The sequence below is a fragment of the Thermobia domestica genome, chromosome 18, assembly GCF_964235325.1.
Source record: "Thermobia domestica chromosome 18, izTheDome1.hap1.1, whole genome shotgun sequence".
NCBI lineage: Eukaryota > Metazoa > Arthropoda > Insecta > Zygentoma > Lepismatidae > Thermobia > Thermobia domestica.
Window position 1 is genome coordinate 91,434,561 of NC_137471.1, and position 20,760 is coordinate 91,455,320.

Below are 20,760 nucleotides of genomic sequence, written 5' to 3' on the forward strand. Positions count from 1 at the left end.
TTGCAAAAGTTTATCAGTTTCTTTGGTATTTTTAATTCTCCGAGCGCTTCCCACAATTTTATTCTTGTTATAGTGTTGTATGCCGTTTGGAAATCTATGAACAGATTGTATGTTTTTCTCCCAGAATTTTTCTATGATTTGCCTGATGATAAATATTTGGTCTATTGTGGATCTATCTTTCCTAAATCTGCATTAGTATTCTCCATTGAGAGATTCATATGGTGATTCCATTCTTTTCCGGATCAGAGATGTAGATATTTTGTAAGCACCTGTTAAGAATGTAGTTGCCCTATAATTTTTGCACTTTCTTAGCACATTAGGCAAGCATTTTCGTTAACTTGTAGCGATAAAAATTTATTTATTTTTTTCAATATAACTTATCTTAAAATCCAGCACTGAAGTAAAATCTAGTTTAGCTATTTTTCAATAATATTTTCGACTAGCACAAAGCCTTCCTTAGCAAGCTTATTTTCAATAGTTATGATTTCTACAAATAAGTCTCCTTTGATTAGAGAGAGGATTCTTACAATACATTTAAATATGGAAATAATCATTTCTTTACTTTTGCTCTTGTCTTTCCAGCAGTCCTACATACTTGCTGATTGTAGTGCACACATAATAGCAGAAGATTAAGAAATAACAAACAAAGCAAGTGGTTTATATTCCATTTTACTGACAAGATTTACAATAAATAAATAAATAAAAGTGGGTAAGTGCTTTTGTTTAACTCCTAATGTAAGATATAGAGAAGGCGAATTGTGAAAATTTATCATGAGAACATTCAATATCGTTAAGTGTATGAAATGTTATCAGGAGATTCAAAATAATACGCAGATTTTCATTACAACTACATTGAGATTGAATGTATGACTTTTGCTTTACAGACTTCTGCATCAGCGCGGCTATGAATGACGGGACCTTGCGATGCAAACCACATCTTGATGTTGTACTGCCACCAGGATATTTTAGAAAATAGGTGCACTAGTTCTGAGAATACAAGGAATCTACATTAGAGTAGAAGATAAATATGAAAAAGAAAGAATTAAAAAAATAAGTCAGGGCAATTAAATAAGAAATAAACTCGAACTCTTCAAGTAATAAAAAGTTCGAATTCTTGTAATAAATTATTAAAAGCATTCATATCAATTAATTTTGTGAAAAAGAAAAATCACACGACGTGTTCGTGGAATCTTAAGTAATAAAATATCTAACGCTTTCGAAGTAAGGGAGCTTTATTTTTTATTTTAAAGGGTAATTATGTGAACAATGTGCGAATAGGATTCGAAGTATTCCTTTTTTACTATCATTAACTTTCAGAAAAGCAGAAAAAACATCAATAACAATGAAATTGATTAGATAAACAAAGAAAGCTATGGTAAGATTAAAAAAAGAAGACAAAAGTATAAGTCTACATGAAGCATATCAGCAAAAAGCACAAGTATACATGAAGCAAAATTAGAAATGAATTGACACTCAAAATCGTGTGGAATTTGTGTTGAGAAGAGAAGCTACGTCACGAGGTTATTGAGGTCACCGAGATAGGGGCCAATCATAGATGACATGGTACTAGTTAAAGTGGAAGGTTTCTGTAGAAAGGGACAACAATATTACAATATTTTCGCCTTGTAACAGGTATTCAGAAGTGTTTGTCAACCGAGGTGGAAAGAGCATACTTCTCAGCGGAATACTCACCACATGGCAACAGGAGAACATGTACCCTTCCAAATGTTACTCCACTTCTTATTTTGTTCCGAAGATAGTAGCACTTAAAGTAAAACAAATGTTATATCTAAACAGTCTAAAGAGTTTAATGAGGACATATCTGCACGATATAAAGCTACATGAACTGATACACTGCCATAAAATCTGGTTGACGTAGAAAGTTGATATTTGGCTTGCCTTAGGAGAGAAATCAACTGTTAAAAGCATTTTTAAAGAACATTTTCAGAAGGTAAAAAGGGAAATGATAAAAATACCCCATGATTTAAATAGGCTTTTTCACATTAAATCTAATGTTTTAGGTTATTAGAATTGCAATAAAAACTTGAAATTTAGGATGCTTGTAGGTTTTCGATAGCATTATTTAAGTGGATGGAAAAAATAAGACTTGAGTGGGATTTTATTGGGAACAAAAATATTCCCCTTGTTATTCAAATGGGACACTTTCTACATCCCATAATTATTAGACACTTCTGGTAGGATTCTAGTAATGTGCTGCTTATCATTTTAACCATTAGTAAAATGTCTGTTAGAAGAGGTGGCATGAGTAAGCTTGTAGCATGATATCGTTATTGGCAGTGGTGATTTACTTCAGTGCCACCTGGTTTACTCAAGTTGTCAGGAATACGCACCCAAACTTCTTGTGGTATTTCATGAGTATTAAGAGGCAAAGGCTAAATATGAGATGCAAAAGTCGTCGGCCGAGCAAGGGCAGGGGTCTGGGAGGCGAAGCTTCAGCTGTCCAAAGGTTAGTTTATAATATATAAAATTTCAGGAAAGAAATATAAGAAAAAATAATAATCGTATGTAATATGTGCGTATGTGTAAAAATAATACATACTTGTAGGTCTTTGATAGCAATATTTAAGAGGGTAAAAAAAATGAGAAACTTGAGGGGATTTTATGGGGAACTGAAAAAATATTTCCCATGTTATTCAAATAGGACATTTTCTACATCCCGTAATTATTAGTCACTTCTGGCAGGATTCTAATGATGAAATTTGGCATGTTTGTAGCCTCTCGGAATTAACCCACAAAAAAAATTGCCGAAAGGGAATATTCTTAGTTTCAAGGGGTTTAAGGAAGGGGAGAAGAAAAAATCCTCATGTTGTTTAAATGGACATTTTTTGGACATTACATCTAATGTTTAAGATAATTGGAATAAAAACCTGAAAGTTGATATGCTCGCATTCAAGACAAGAAACTGATAAGAAAATCGTCGAAAATTTTCTGTTTTTAGAAAGTTTTATGATTTGAAAAAATTCAAACTCATGTATTTTTATACGATCCGTAACTTCTTGTTTCAAAATACCGGTCGTTTAAAAATTTAGCACTCATAACTTCCTTACTGTTGATTGTAGAGAGAAAGAGAGATAGAGAGGGAGAGAAAAATGAAAAACTATTTTAACAAAAAGTTCTAATGTATTAATTAAAGTTCTAACGTAATTAATAAGGAATGATGGTCCATAACTTCCTTACTATTGATCTAGGGAAAATTAAAAAAAAATAATAAAAAATAGAAATGGTATTAGTTAAAGTTCTAACACAATTAATAAGAGATGATGATTCATAACGAGCAATATTTAATACTTCAGTTAGCACTTTCACTATGGCTACTATTGCACACTGCTTATCATTTTAACCGTTAGTAAAACCGTTCATCTCAGTTAGAAGATATGGCATGAGTAAGCTTGTAGTATGATATCGTTATTGGCAGTGGTGATTTACTGCAGTGCCACCTAGTTTACTCAAGTTGTCAGGAATGCGCACTGAAACTTCTTGTGGTATTTCATGAGTATCAAGAAGCAAAGGCTGAAATATGAGATGCAAGGCCGTCGGCCGAGCACGGGCAGAGGAGTCTGGGGGGCGAAACTTTCGCTGGACAAAGTTAAGTTTATAATATATAAAATTTCAGAAAAGAAATATAAGAAAAAATAATAATCGTAAGATGCCACAGTATGTGGAAATAAATTTAACAATATTCAAAGTAATAAGAATGTCCAATTCTCCGAACCAACATAGTTCAATGCTCCGTATATAGCACTTGACTAACTTCTACCTGAATTCAATATGAACCCTACTACTTAAGAGTGATCTTTTCTTGTTGAATGCCTCTTTGGCTATAGCAATTTTTTTACCTTATCTCTCTGGTACAGTATTTCTCGTCAAAATATTTTCCAAATATTAAAAATGATCTACCTCTTAAGGGATGTTTTCATCTCTTTCGATTTTTCGACTTGATTTTCATTTCATATTTTTACCCGTGTCAGCTATTTTGTCCATTATCTCCTTTAGTCCTTCTTCATTTCTAGCTATAATAACTATGTAATTTGCATACTTGACCTTCTTAATGATCTTTCCAATCTTGAAATCTTTAATTCCTATTAATGCTTCCTTCATTAAACATTCACTGTAAATGTTGAATAATTGAGGTGACACATTGGTGTTTTTATCTGACTCCTCTTCCAATCTCCACACTATTGGTTTCTTCTTGATTAAAGCGCAACTTCATTTGTTGTCCTATGTAGCTTGCGAATAAATCGTCGGTCCCTCCAGCTGATACAGATTTCTTGAAGTATTTTCAGAAGTTTGGTCCAATTGACCAAGTTGAAAACTCTTTGCAAGTAGACGAAGCACACATAGAACTCTTCCTTTACGTCAAGAACTCGTTTTGATATGCTTCTAATCAAGCCAATAGTATCTTTGGTGTTTTTTCTTTTTCTTTTTCTTTTTCTTTTTTTTTCGGAATCCAAATTGGTCTTCCTCTAACATCTATCTTACTTTCCAGCCGCCTGTTCAGTACGCGCGCAGTAATTTTTCCAGTGTGGGAAATAAGGCTAATGGTTCTGTGATAACTGCACTTCTTTGCTTGCTTTCTCTTGGGTAATGCAACTATTGTAACGTGAAGAAAATTCTTTGGCCATTCTCCACTCAGGTAGATCTTATTAATAAGTGAAGTCAGTAGTTTCATTGCATTGTCTCCTAATTACTTGAGTAAATCTGCTGCTATGTCGTCGTTTCCAGTGGATTTCTTTCTTCGTATGTCTTTGATGGCTTATATTACTTCATTTTTCAATATACTGGGTTCTTTTCCTTCATCATCCATCTCTTCCTCTGCTTCGATCGCAATACTTTTGGGGAGGTTCTTCTGGTCGTACTGATCCTTCATGTATTCCTCTCACATTCTAAGGAGTTTTTGATAATTAATGACTACATGACCTTGTTGATCTTCGATTCCAAACGTGCGTACACTTTTGTTAGCTTTCCCTCCTAATTGCTTTCTGATACATCAGATCATACCTGCCACGCCCTTGAAGTTCCATTATTTCTTCACATATCTGTTCCATGTACTTCTCTTTTGCTTTGTCAGTCTTTCTTCTCAATTCATTATTCAGTCTTCTGTATTCTTTAGTGCCCATGGTTTTTGCCCTTCTGCGTTCCTCCATCTTCTTAAGCATTGCTTCAGTTATCCATGGTTTTTTCGGTGCTCTTTCCATCCGCCAATGTAATTGTGGAGTGTTTCAATTAGAATCTCTTTAACTTTTTGTCAGCTATTTTCTAAACTGCCTACCATATTGCCAATTGCACAAAATATTTCTTCAATCTCTTTTTCCACATCACTGTCCATAGTACTTAGTCGCTCTAAGTTCCATTTTTGTTTCCTCTTTCCACTTTTCTTGCTTGACTTTAATAGGTTTGTACTTCTGCCACTACGAGATTGTGATCCGAATCAATGTCCGCTCCCGGTAGCGTCTTCATGTTTCGTGAGTTACGTATGATGCAATTTAACAATGAGTTATTTCTGAAAAATTAAAACAGTTGAAAACGTTAAAAGAAAAAAAGAAAAAAATATAGGCTGCTAACCGAGCTGGATAATAAGCTGGCGAAACAATCAAATAAGATTTACTAATACATAAATGACGAATAACTTAAAATTGTATTTAATTTCAATACTTTGCATTCCCAATTATTGTTTAAATATAATTAAGTTTCACTGAATTTAAAATTGTAATAGTCAAAATATAATCATATTTAGAACAACTTACCACTTGTAAGAGCTACTAAAAAGAATGGATGATTTGGCCTGATGGGAGGTTGGTACAAAAGAATTGCCTTATTTGCTGTTGTTCGAAAACTGAAAGCTATGTCACCAGTTCGCCAACCAGGTACTTCAATATAGGAGCGATTTGAGATGAATGTTACGACATATTTTTGTGTATCTGAAGAGAAAAGCAAACAAAAAAAAAATAAATAAAATAAAATAAAAATTAAATAATTTTTATTTATTTATTTATCTAAATTAACAACTACTAAAACATATTTCATCAGTAACTATTTTTTTCTTCTTCTAAGTAAATTAAGAACTCTTATGAAATTCTAACTTGCCATTTAACCAGTTATATTCAATACATTCCATATTACACATACTTTTTAAATACATATTGATTACAATCTGCTAATTATAGTTACATGAAATTATTTGCAAGTGAATTATTTCTGTCTGCTAGATAATTCAACATATTTCTTTGAGACAAACTATAACTACCGAGAAGTTAACTTTTGAATTTTACCTTTTGTTTAACTATAGTATTATCCATAAGATGAGACATATATATCCAGCTGTGCAAAACGACATGCATCAGCAAATTCTCATGCGTAGTTTTCGGGAAATTTCAGAAAAACGAACTTTTATGGTGGTAACAAGTAAGTCGTTAATTGTAGGTAATAATAATTATTAGTTTTTATTTTGTTGGAATCTATTATTTATTCAGTAATGATGAGTATATGAAAGAAACTGTCAAACCGTAGATTTCATCTATTACTATTTGTCTTTCCCTGACACACACTCTTAACAGTAATGCACATACTACTTATATAAACTCTAAATGAAAAGGAATATGAACACTGTTTAACTATTTCTAGTTTATATGAGATTATCATAATTACCATGCTTACGGAGTTTCTCAGTAACATCTAAAAATATCTTTAGTTTGATACAGGACACTGAATATGAGGTGCATACCAAAAGAACGTGCTGTTTTGTTCTAAAGTTCGCATTTTTTGTTATTTCAGAAAAGCAACTGCGGCGTTCGAGACCTTCATTCTTTGTCTCTAAGCAGTGCAGGTTTTGTTTACTAGGTAACAATACTTGAGTCACAGTGCCTGAACGAGTAAGACCTGTTTCTGATACTGCTTGGGAACATAGAATATTCGGTTGAAGAGCAACGGGTAATTGTGAAATTCCTCACTGCTGCTGGGCGTTGTGCAGCCGATATTTATCGCCAACTGAAGGGTGTGTTGTAATAATCCTCTTGTAGAAAATACTGTTAGGAAGTAGATACGTGTTTTCAAAGAAGGGCGAACGAATGTGAAATGTGATAAGAGGTCTGGACGTCCAAAAACAGCATCGGGTGATGCTAACATTGTCCGTGTTGAAAATTTCATCATGAAAGATAAATGTATCACCATGTAAGAGATTTGTGATACACTGGGGCTAATAATGGGAACCGTAGAACGAATAATTACAAACGAACTGGGGCTAAGGAAAGTTTCATCTCGATGGATTCCACGAATGCTTAATGACGATCAAAAAGGCACAAGAATTCGATCAAATGTTACACATGTGATGGGCTTCAGAAGAGAGGAATGCAATTTTTGGAAAGTGCTATATCAATGGATGAATCACAGATTCCATTATTCAACCCAGAAACACGAAGACAGTCGATGTAGTGGAAACACACGATTCCTCCCCCGTCCTAAATTCGTCAGAGAGATGATGTACAATGGTAACCAAGAAGGTGCTGTATGTTATCTTCTGGGGTTCCCAGGAAGTGATATTGTTCCACCCTGTTCCGAAAGGTAATACAATTTCGAGTGAATATTTTCGTGCACTTTGGATACAGATTTTTTTGCCAAAATTTGCTCAGAAACGACCACAAATGGCAAATGGCAATTTCAGCTTTCACATGCACAATGCATCGCCACACCATGCCAACGTTGTGACTTCATTCTTGGGTATTGATCTTCTAATATACTAATCTTACTCAACAAATTTAGCCTGAGTGACTTTTGATTGTTTACAAACCTCAAGGATTGGCTTTGTGGATTCCATTTTGACATTATCCGAACCCATTTTGCTCCCAAATATGAATAAATCACATTCCACACAAAATGATCGGAGCGATGGCAACTGTGTATCAATAAAGACGGAGATTTTGTTGAGAAATAAACACAGGTTAGTTCCCTATATTTCCTTGTTCTTGGAACTTAGAAAGAAACGGCATGTACTTTTGGAATACACCTCGCATATTGTTATTTTCGATATGCTAATACTGGAATTAAACGTCTACCTGACATGATTTTTGTAACTTGGCATTTTATAATCAACAACTTATTTTAAAATAGGCTTCTCATTTTTACAAAATAAATTACAAAATTATTACAAAGTGATCATCTTTACAAAATTAAAAGTAATAATACAAGTACTAAAAGAAGATAGAAGAGTTACATTGATAATTTCAAATAACTTACTTGCTTCTACACATTCTAAAGGACTTAAGGTAATTCTCCCTAACGCGTCCTTGTCGAGGTTTCCGTCTTGCATAAAATACATCTGCGTAATCCCCAAACTCTTTGCTGTTGTATAGTAACCTTCGTCCAACATCCATTTGTCAGCTGATGCATCACAATTGCACACTTGATGCGAATTAGAACATGTCTTGTTCACTAGTGGAAAAAGAGAAAAAGAAAAAAAAAAAATGAAATTGCAGTGTAATTTGATACGATGAACAGCCACTATGTTTAAAAAGAACATTTTATTTATTGTGAAAGAAGAAGGTATTAGAAACATTAACAGCCAGGTTTGTTTAGTTTATCAAAGTACATATACAAGGGAAAGAGTAATTTATTTATACTTAACTGAAGCGATCACAGCGGCGGCATGGGCCTACCCAAAAATTTTGAAAAATATATATAAACACTAAAAGATACAACAAAGAGTAAATATATTTTCCACTATTTACATTAGGGTAGGTAATTATTTAACAAATAGCATCAACCAGTACTGCAAGAGTAATTCCTTACTGTCGTTAATCAATCAAATGAAATGAAATGAAATCTTTAGTTTTACGTCCCACGGTTATGCCGGTTAGGCTAAAGGAAACGGTGATAATGAGAGATAAGTGAAATGGTGGAATGAAGAAAGTGGGAGGAAACGGGAGAATCCCGAGAAAACCCACGAGCACGGTGTTTGTCCCCCACAAAGTCCACACGGCGCGAGCTGGGATCGAACCAGGGACCCCGAGCACCGGAAGTGAACGCTCTACCACTGAGCCACCGCGCCCCCTGTTAATCAATCAAGTGGGTATGTATATCCATAAGCGAGGAAGCAGGCCTACCCAAAATTAAAATCCTAAATCCACCCCTGAGCGAGCATCGGTTTTTGTGTATTTGTCTGTCTGTTCCACAAATTCTCGTAAAACTTATCCGGTTTTAATGAAACTTAGTATTTTCCTTTCTCCAACTTTCCGAAATAAGCTTATTGTTTAGGGTTGCAATCCATCAAGAATAAGGAGCTAAAATCAATCTCACGTTGCAAGATTTCAAATACACATACGAAACAATTTCCAGTATAAAGTATTTAAAATTAAAAAAAAATTACAGTGTATATTTTCTTTAGGGTATGTTGATCACCCCATTAAATGGCTGAAACAGAATACAAATAAGCGGGTAAAAGGGTAAGTTCCTCGAAACTTCGAAGTTATGATATCTATTATGAAAATTTTTGAGGAAACATGCAATGTTTTGTACATGGAACTGCCTGTAAAAGCCTGTCAGATTTTGACAGGCATTATACAGGCGCCTGTTTCGGCGAAAACATATGTAAAGAAAATATCACAGGCACATTGCCTTCAGATGATATGCATGTCAAAAAAAATATTAAATTTCTGTTGGAAATTTTGCACGGAAACACGCGTTGTACAGAGCCTGTACATTAAAATGAGAACATGCAATGTACACATAGTCACTCACGTACAAGTAAATGGAGGGAATATGTGCATGTAAAGTACCTTGGATGAATTGTTGAATACAGTTAGAATGAAAAGTACCAGGAAGGTGCCTGTTTATCAACATATACATGTGTGACATTCGCATTACATGTAAATACCATGTATTAGCGTATAGCATGGAAAACGCATCATGTAGAATATGTTATTTTACATTTATCGTTTTCGTGTACATGTGAAGAGTGTAACTCCCCTACGTGCAGTGTAAAGGCAATGTACAGGTGAACGGGAACATGCAATAATCATGATTACTAATTAATGTATTAAACAGATGCGTGTGGTAAACAAGGTGGATTGGAGCTAAACATTCACGTTATAGGCATAGGAGACATGCACTATTCAGGTACAAGTCTCCAGTTCGACATTCGCTATGCAAGGTCCTGACACATGTATAATGCATGGGATTAAAACTGAATACATTGCCTGTATTATCTCCGTGTACATGCGAAGTGTGAACCACCTATATTTAATGTACAGGCAATGTGCAGGTAAACGGAAAATGCAATCATCATGATTGCCAATAAATGGGTTAAACTGGTGTATGCCATGAACATGGTTTATTGAAGTGAATCATTAATGTTGCAGGTATAGGAAACATGTAATATTCTGGCACCAAGACACATGACACATGTATAGTACTTAATGCGATGTACTTTACATATATATTCCGCTAACACGCCCACTAATTCCCTAACACCTATATTTCACATGTATTTAACATGTGAATTACATTCTTATCAAATGAAAAGCAGCTGTCGTCAGATCCTCATGAGGTAACGTTTATGTCAACTACATGGAATATGCCGGTTACATACATGTCTTTCCATTCTCTACATGTTGTTTACACGCATTTTTCACGTTGCAAGGTTGCAACCCTATCAACATGAAAACTACCTGTTTCCATGAAATGAACATGCAATGATCGTGAAAAAAATCGGTACCTGTCTCATGCGTTTAAAAGTGTTCCATTTTCAGGCGCATGTACAGGCGCCTGTAAAAATATGGCTGTTTATGCATGTTTCACAGGCGCCTGTAAACCACCTGTATTTTCTGTCTGGGATTTAAATAATATAAGAAAATTATTTGTTTTATAACTTGCATCAAAACAACTCGATTTTGATGGAATATGGCGTATATTTTCATTTAGAATTCTGAATCATCCCTACTGCTTGAGGTAAAAATCTATTGATACTGAAGGGTAAGTAACCCCTTCCCTTACATTTTTTTTAATGTTTCGTGATAATTTTCGTAAAAAATGTATTTAATTTTGAGGTAATATCTTCTGTGAGACTTTCCAGTGATTTTTCACTGCATGGAGTTACAATTGCTGAAGAATAAGGCGAGAATTTAGCCTTCCTCAATTAAAAAAAAAAAAAAAAGTGCCATAATAACTTTCGTAAATAAATATATTTGACTTGATATACAAACACTTTTCTTTTGTTTCCAGTCATCCCCAGTGCCTGAGTTTAGAACCAGTCGAGGATGAGGAAATGAATTTATCCTCACCCCTTTATCCGTAATATCCGCAGTATGCGACAGCTTTCATAAAAATGATTTGATTTTAATAGAATATGCTGATAAATGTTCTGTGAAGCTTTCTTACAATCTGTACTGCTTGGAATTGAAATCAGTCAATAATGAGGGAAATAAATAACCCTCTTCCCGATTTAAAAATAAGTTTATATATCGTGAAAATTTTACAAAATGTGTCACAATATTTTGGGAACAGTCTTCTCACATCAAAATGAGAAAAAAAGTTCATGTGGACCTGTGCTCAAAAGTGGATAGTTTCGGAGTTATAGGGTACCGAAAATGTGAAACAAGTGAACTTTAAAAGTTTACAGCTCCACTACTATGGGACCTATCGTAGTCGGGTCAAGATACCGAACTGAGGAACTGGTATGTGAACTTTCCAAATATCCATGTTTAAGAATGCTCCAGTACTTGCACACCAATTTTTAGAAAGGTAGGTGGAGAGTGATCAAGTATCCCCAAACAGCCTCTCTAAAAATGATTGTGCAAGTACCAGAGGTTCTGAAAGATGGATATTTGGATAGATCAGATACTAGTTCCTCAGTGATGTCTTGACCCGACTATGATCCATCCTATAGTAGTGAAACTATGGACTTTTAAGTTTATTTTCATGTGAAGAATCTATTCCCAAAATATTGTAACAAAATTTGTAACACCCTGTATATGTATAGGTGGGTATGCGCTTCCTGAGATATTTCATCAATAAAGTAGAAAAGAAAAGACGAATTTTAATTGAGTTTGCTACACAATCTTCAAAACTATTCCAATTACTTAGTTCGTTCGAAAATTGTTGAAAAAGTGTATATTCATCTTCGCCAATGACTGTAAATACCTACAATATAACAGAAAAAAGTACATATATAAGTACTTTCTCCTGTAGACGAGTACTCTAATAAACACCTGCAGTGAAGTAACCTGAAATATTACACATTATAAATTGCGTGTGTAAATAACTGAATCTAAGATTATTTTTTTATTTATATTATTAATAACATACTTTCGTTTTGAATTATAGTGTGTAGGTAATCACAAAGTTAAAAAAGTGGTTGTTGACAGTAGTGTTTTCTTTGAAAAGAACTACGTTAAATAACATGCTTTGACAATCTTTGTGGAGCCTACGTTCTTCAATTAGTGTCTGGCTGTCAATATCAGCAGGATTAACTGCTGAAATCATACCAGAAAAATAATCATCTAATTAGTATTTGCAGGGCACATAAAAAAGGTCGTTATTAATGTTTATTATCAGTGAACCAGATTACCGAATAGCTTCCTAACAACCTTTATGCAAACACGAGGAAGATCAGCAAGTAACAATACTTTCGCCATATCACTCCTTAGATCACGCCACTGCCTTCTGCTTTTGCATGTTCTAAATAGGCTTCGGATACTAAAAAACTTCAAAAAATGCATGCAAATAAGTCCTTAAAATCGTCATAATTTGCATCCAAACATGCACTTAAATTTTCCTAAACATGTTCTTCGAAACTAAAAGCATAACACTAAAATGTAAGAGATATAACAGAAAGGGCTTTGAATAACGTGTTTTAAGAACACTTGTGAATTATTCTTAATCAAAAGGCACACATTTAAAGTTTCCTTACCTAATTGTACGTATACTTTTAAGAACAATTGCTTCACTAGCAGTTTTTCATTTTAGAGTTTTAGTTTTCTGTTACACTTACCACAATTTTCAGTTTCACTTGCAGTTTATATATATAAGGGGAAAGGAGATAAATAGGGAGGGTCACTGCTCACTGTTGCACTTGATAAGAATGTACTGCTTCAAACGTTCCAGAGTAAATCTATGTTTATTATCTTGAGGAATATCCCGAAAACACTCTTTCCACATCACACGAAACAATAGGTGCAAAATGGAAGATAGAGAATCAAATAATCTTTTATGATTGACAACAGTACATAGTGTGAACTTACCATGGAAAAAGCGAATGGTTCGAGATGAATTATGATCTTACGTAAGACATTGTGCTTAAATATTCAACGTAATTCAGAAAGATATGGTTAGAGAAATAAAAGTAATAATAATAATAATAATAATAATAATAATAATAATAATAATAATAATAGAAGAATATAAACATATTTATATTTGCAAAGAATGTGATGGTTCACAGAAAAAGAAGAGAAGTAGCACAAAGCTAACTAGTCTTTCTGAATGTAAAATAACACACAACAAAAGTGAAACTCTGCTCACTTAAAAAGACAAAGAAATAAAATAACAAAGGTAAAAGCCCTCCCCGCTGGTCTAGTGGCAAGCTGGCACCTTGCAACGATAATGTTCGTTTAATGTTCGTGTATATCCGTCTTTAGGGTGAAAATGCTTTTAAATATTGCACAAGCCAGAAAGAAAAAGAAGAAACCCAGCTAAAATATTCTAATTAATATTGATTTATCTGTTGTTTATTCCAAGTTTATATGTTGATTGCTGTTTTACTGGTCGTTATAACGAATGTACATTGATTTTAATCAATATAGAAATGGTAGGGTAAATAAGTACTTTTTTATAATAAATACTGCAAATATAACTCATTGGATCAACGTAAGATAAAGACATATGTAATCTAGTTGCTCTCTATTTGGAAAATAGTAATAATATATTGTATTCTAAGTCAGAAAAATTAGGTGAGCATTTACTTATGTGTGGAATTGTGCGTAACATTTGAGTATTCGTAGATACAAGACTTAATATAACGAACTGTGGCATTATTTAATCGAAAATTGATTATACCTTTTGGTGCTCGTGAGTCTTGGGTTCCATTCCCGGTGGGAAAACATTGAAATTTGAACACTTTACAGTGGTTTCGGACTCTATCTTGAACCGTCGATATACGTCTCAACGGATACTAACTTTAGCAAACAACCACCAAGGTAAACAATTGAAAGATAACACCAAGTTTGAAATATCTGTAATCAAAAGTAATAACAGATGGTCAAACGAAATAAGAACCCTACAGCAAAGAGAAAGATGTAAGTTCCACACGTGAAAAAGACAGCAAACGACCTCAAGAAAGACCAGGAAACAAAAAAGTGTGAAACACAAAAGGATGTAGAAAGAAGAGAAATTGTTTGTGTAGAAGTGTAGAATGAAGAGTGTAGAATTAAAGAAGTCACTAAAGAGGCCTCGTAGTACTTACAGCAGGCAGGATGCTGGAATCTGGTGTTATTCAAGATTGTTGATTTTGAGTTTAACGTTCCTTTCAGCAGCGAGGCTATATGAGATGGAACCTACTAATTAACGTGGAAATCGAACCACATGAGCTCACACCTGGAATCGAACCCGGGTCTCCCACGCCAAAGACGCGTACGCTAACCGCTTAGCCAGGAATGAGCTCTATTCAAGATTGTGTTAATGATTTTAAATTATATGAAAGAGAAATGGGAAAAGAAGAAAGGATTTTAAAAGATCTTTTCTTCTAAATTTCAGAAATTAGGAAACTAAAATCTGCACTAGAAACACTGAAGGTTAAAAGTGGAAATACTGGAAAGATAAGAACTCATAAGACTTCTCCAATGTAGTTTTGCAGATAGTGATTCAAATAGCTATATGAATATTGAAAACTTAGATGATGAGTATGCCATCACTAATGATATCAAAAAATGAAAAGAAACGAATAATAAGAATAAAGAAAACAATGTCTTCGAACAGAAGTGTTTATTAATAGCTCAACTATTCAGATCTTAGGCTAAATAACAAAATGATTTATCTGTACTTGTTTAACGAGAGAAATTAACGCATGTTTATAATAATGATAACATAGTTTTTGAACTTTAATATTTATATAGTTTCGGTTGCCCTTGTCAACTTTGTCAGTAGAGTTGTAACGAGCGAAATGATATGGTTTATCTGTACGTATTTATTCATACATTCTTTTAGTTAGGTAATTGGAGAAAGTCGTAGAGATTGGAAAAATGATCGAAATAAGTAAAATATGAGAAGCATTTCATATTGATATACATTTTCTTCATTTCAGAAATTCAAAATCCTCTATTTGGCATGGAGCAAGAGTTCCTGAGAGCTAGTACATAGGTCTGCCTTTAGGAGTCCAACACTTAGCAGAGGAGCGTGATACCTCTGAATCATAGTGCATTTCTCTCAAGGCAACTCAGGACAGTGCTGGGCGACTCGTTTTCTGTGCAAAGAAGGTTTAGCAACTGCTGAAATTAACACACGATTCGGGCAGTGAACGGAGAAAGCAGTCACGCAAAACCGTGTACATCTAGCTAAATGCTGGAAACAAGATCGCACATCAACAGAGAAGAGAACCAATTTCGGAAAGAAAGTGATACTGATAAGGCCAGACAACAGAGTGAGGTTAAGCACCGATCTCTTGCAAAGTTACACGAAGGATTATTCAAAAGTCATCATGTCATCATTTCATTCATGTCATCATACAAAAGGGGCATTTTCAGAGATGAAGCAGCACAAGAGCTTGGATACGACTACAGCCATCATGTATCATGTATCATGCCACATGTATCAGGCTTTCAAGGAACCTCTAGGTGGCTATCATTTCACTGAATTCGAAGACCTACAAGCAGCTATCCTAAAGTGGATGCGACATACTATGAAAATTTGGGTTCCAGAAGTCTGTGAAAATGTTGCCATTCAAGTGGCCCAAGTGTATGAAGTTGAACAGTAAACTTCTTGTGAAAGAAATAGACGTATCAACTCAGGGATAATTATTGTAATTCAGTATTTTCTGGCCATTAATGTTCTTGCAATTAATATTAAAGACATTCTACAAGACATCAAAGTAGTTGGTAACACCTGAACACAAGCTTACCTGCACATGGACAACGTCCGCTTCCAACACTCCCAATGTAGTTAACGTTTTCTCCTGATGATGACCTAAACCATGTCTTACTATGTAACTCAAGAGGTGCCATATTACACTCATATTTTATGTGCTGCTGACAGTACAAGGAGTGGTCTATTAATTCTTGCAGCATTTCTGGAGTAAATTCTCTGTACTTAATATCAAAATAAAAGTCTGAAAAAGCTTTCTTACGAACATCCTGTAAAATAAAAATATAATTTTCAATACACATGAACATGATTCATATAAAAACATGAGGTGATTTCAGTTTATACATAAATTTTTTATTTTTCACCTATACTACTCTGCGGTGCACCGCTGCTCCTCTTTTATTACACCCTCCATCGTTGTCCGTTTCGCCGCATAGTACAGTTAGGAATTCATCTAGAAATGTACTTGTTCTTGCTTCCTACAATTCACTTCGGCAGTGGTACCCAATGATGTCCATGCAGGAGAGTGGTAGTCGTAATCGATCTTACTAATGATCAGCTTCTTCACGTTAAAATGAAACACGAAAAGAGACTAAACCTTTGACCCAGTGGATAACGCTGCTATCCATTACTATTACCTTGGGAAAATATCAAGCTTCAACACCAATGAATCATACAAAACTTAAGATTCCTGCTAACATTTTTTTAATTGGAGGCAAGAAAAAAAAACAGATATTTACCATCATACTGTCAAAAACTTAGAAATACGGGGCATAATAAACACATTAAAAATAAACTCTGTTGACGTCTGTTCAAACAATTTGACGACTTGGACTTTAAGGCTTAATAGTTTTAAGTACGAAGCTATTTGCATGCACATTTAACGTGATAAAAATTATAAGTTAACTCAAATTTAAAATTAATTCTTTTTCAAAATTAATCAACAAATACGACGTATTTTGTTTCATTTTTTTAAAAATAATAATTACCTAAGATACTACTTTCTAAACATCGACTTAGAAAAATAGGACTAACATATATTAATACCATAGAAAAGATAAATAAAACGTATAGTTATACAATTCAATAATTTTAAAATAAATGATCGCTTTCTCTAAGATAATCTTCTCTTCATAAATACATAATAACAGAAATATAAACAGTTTATGACACATCACACATGACTAATATGTAAGTATTGCTAAGATACAGAACTTGTTCTGACGAAGTAATTGTTAAATTCCAACAATGTAAATTACAATAAGTATCATTTTTAACAATGAGAACAAATTTCTAGCACTCGCAATGCAATTTCTAGCAAGAAAAAGTCTTTGGTGCTGTTTTCAGAAAATAAACAGAATTTGCACTATAGTAATGCTCCAAAATATAGTCAAACACTGCGAATTTGACTGAAAATAAGCACAGTTTACAACCACGGATAACGTTTACAACCAGTTCCTGCTGTTTTACTGGATTTCAGTACGTCAAAATAATATATCTCAAGATGAGCTATGTTATAAGCTCTATTGTAGTTACTACATTTTCATGAACTACCCATCGGGATCAACGATATGGGATAGTTATTTAAAGTCAGAAGGAAGAAGATTAGCATAGGTAGAAAACTAAACGGAAAAAATATATATAACATTAAATATATTTACACTGATTGATAGTCGTAATGGTTCCTTTACTTTACGTATATTATTCATTTGTCTAGAAAAGTACTTTTCTATTAGATCAAAAAAAAAATAAACTTTGGTGATGGAAATTTTACTGTATGCATCGGTAACAGTTCTTCAAAATTTTCATCTGTTTTTAGGTCAATTTTGTAGTTTTTATGAAGAATGGAAGGAGATTTTTGATCCCCTTTCATTTTATTCTTCTATTCTCATTTCACAAAATATTTACAATACAAAGCAAAATGGTGTAAAACAAAAAAATATAATATCATATTTAAGAAAAGGACTACCTTTTTCGTAGTGACAAAATTCTACAATCTAAACTTGCCAGGATGTACAAGAAATATGTAGAAAAAATCTTTCGTCGATTTTATTTATTATTATTTTCAAGATTTTGAGAAAGTGAATAAGCTATAATTTTAACCAACATTCTAGTGGAACATTGTGATTTAGAATTTTAAAAAGTCAGATTTTCATTCGTTCATTGACCTACTTCAAGACGACTACACAGGAAATTAATTTCTCATTCTTCTGTATATCTATAGCAGGGCCAGCAAGAGAAGGTCTCTGACAGCTCGCAGTGACGTTGCCGCTATTCACCTGTCGAGGTTTTTTTCGGTGCATTATAATGGCCATTTAATAAATGGTGTAGGACAGAGTGACCGTGGTTGGTGACACTAGTACCAAAGTAGGGACTGCATTGTCCCAACGCGTGTAGTGAGAAACGTCAGAGACCATCTCTTGTTGGCCCTGTTATAACTTACTATGATCACTGGGTGCTAATTGAAATCTGCAATTGTAAGTCACTAAAGCACACATTTTGTTTGTTAGCGTGTGACTTTTAGACTCCTAAACTATGCTATGCCTAAGTATCGAAAGTATTATAAACAACAACATCCGCCTGCCTGTCGACACGAATCAGAGCAAAAACGGTAAGAGGATCGTGAAACGGATTTCCGGAATCGATTCTGCGTCCCAATAGTAGATTCTATCTCATCCTATGTTAACCCTCTGTTCAAACCGGGAGTGAAAGAAATAAACCATTTCCGGATTTAACGTTGATCTCCACACAACAAAACGGTAACCGACAACGACAAGTGGTTTTCTGGAATTGATTTAGCATCTCAAGGGAAGACAATATATTTATCTCCATCTCTCTACTAAAACCGTAAGTGGTAGAAATTTACTACTCATCCAGTTTCAATATTGATCTCCATATAGCGAAAGCAGTAAGAGATAATGACAACCGGTTTATTGGAAATCGATTCATCGCATCAACAATAGGAACTATTTGGTCTGTTAACCCTCTACTCAAGCTGGAAGGGGTAGAAATTAACTTTATTCCTCTATTTCAATTAAAGTGGCAAAAATCAACTACCTTCCGGTTCTAATATTGATCCTCACATAGTGAAAATGGTAATAGAAGGCGATAAACTATTCTTGGTATGGATTCCGAATCCTAGCATTATTCATCTCCTGGAATCGGAAGAGTAAGAACTAGTACAACTTTCACTTTCAACATTGATTTCAATATAGTAATTGTAAGAAATAGCGAGAAACTATTTTTGATATGGATTCAACGTCCGATGAATAGATGCCACCTTTCACGCTATCGCTCTCTTGGAGCCGGAAAGTACGGGTCTTCTACTTCCAGTTTCAATCTTGAATTAACATAGTTTGGAAGTCTCCCATAGTTTTACAATCTTCTACTTCCGTTTCAATCTTGAATTCACATAGTTTGGAAGTCTTCCACAGTTTTACAATCTTCTACTTCCGGTTTCAATCTTGAATTCACATAGTTTGGACGTCTCCCATAGTTTTACAATCTTCTATTTCCGGCTTCAATCTTGAATTCACATATTTTGGAAATTTCCCATAGTTTTACAATCTTGAATCAACCCCCTTGAAACTTTTGGTTTCAATCTTGAATTTACATAGTTTGGAAGTCTTTCATAGTTTTACTATGTTCTACTTCCGGTTTCAATCTTGAATTCACATATTTTGGAAATTTCTCATATTTTACAATCTTTTACTTCCGGTTTCAATCTTGAATTCACATATTTTCTGCTTCCGGTTTCAATCTTGAATTCACATAGTTTGGAAGTCTTCCATAATTTTAGAATGTTCTACTACCGGTTTCAATCTTGAATTCACATAGTTTGGAAGCCTTCCATAGTTTTACAATCTTCTACTTCCGGTTTCAATCTTGAATTCACATAGTTTGGAAGTCTTCCATAGTTTTACAATCTTCTACTTTCGTTTCAATCTTGAATTCACATAGTTAGAAGTCCCCCATAGTTTTACAATGTGAAACAAAACTCACTTGTTATTTCATTATCGCAACTAATATTTCAAAGTGTGTCTGAGATTTTTTCTTCGTTTATTTTGCGAAAGACTCAATATAGTCTCAGTAGTTAAAAAGAATAGTAACATTATTCTTAAGTAGATGCGGCGATTTGATTAACTATACAGTGTAGATTGCTAGATACAATAGTAGACTATCAGAAGACGTGGGAACAGTGACGGCTTTAGCAGTAGCCCGGGTAGGCACGGGCCTACCCAAAAATTTTGAAAAATATATAAAAGCTAAAAGATACAATAAAGAGAAAATATATTTTCCACTGTTTATATTAATGGTAGATAATTATTTAATAAATAACATCAATTACTAGTATACTACTGTAAAAGTAATTTCGTACTGTCATTAATAAATCAAAGGTGTATATGTATCCATAAGCGAGGGAGCGGGCCTACCCAAAATTAAAATTCTAAAGCCGCTCTTGCGTGGGGATTGGATGAAAACAGATATATTAATCATTTGTATTATAACATAAAATTAAAACAAAGAACTTATACCAGTTATGGTGTATTTATAAACAATTATCAATCATAAAACAAAAAAATGGATGGACTAATTTTTTTAAGGTTTCACGTAAAGAGGGTTTTTAAAATTCGTTCAACAAAGTATTTTATGGCTTATCTTTTTTTTATGAGCACC

At 33.9% G+C, this 20,760-nt stretch overlaps 1 protein-coding gene across 7 annotated transcripts in view; it reads right to left on the minus strand.

The window, feature by feature from the left end:
* The window catches only part of axo (axotactin), a 368,436-nt gene that overhangs the window by 104,793 nt on the left and 242,883 nt on the right, over positions 1-20,760 (minus strand). For all 7 annotated transcript variants that reach the window (XM_081747155.1, XM_081747148.1, XM_081747149.1 and 4 more), the window contains 3 exons: positions 16,121-16,352; positions 8,251-8,445; positions 5,766-5,939 (listed from right to left, as the gene is read on the minus strand). In XM_081747155.1, coding sequence (XP_081603281.1) covers positions 5,766-5,939; positions 8,251-8,445; positions 16,121-16,352 — 601 coding nt within the window. The remainder of the gene's footprint in view (positions 1-5,765; positions 5,940-8,250; positions 8,446-16,120; positions 16,353-20,760) is intronic.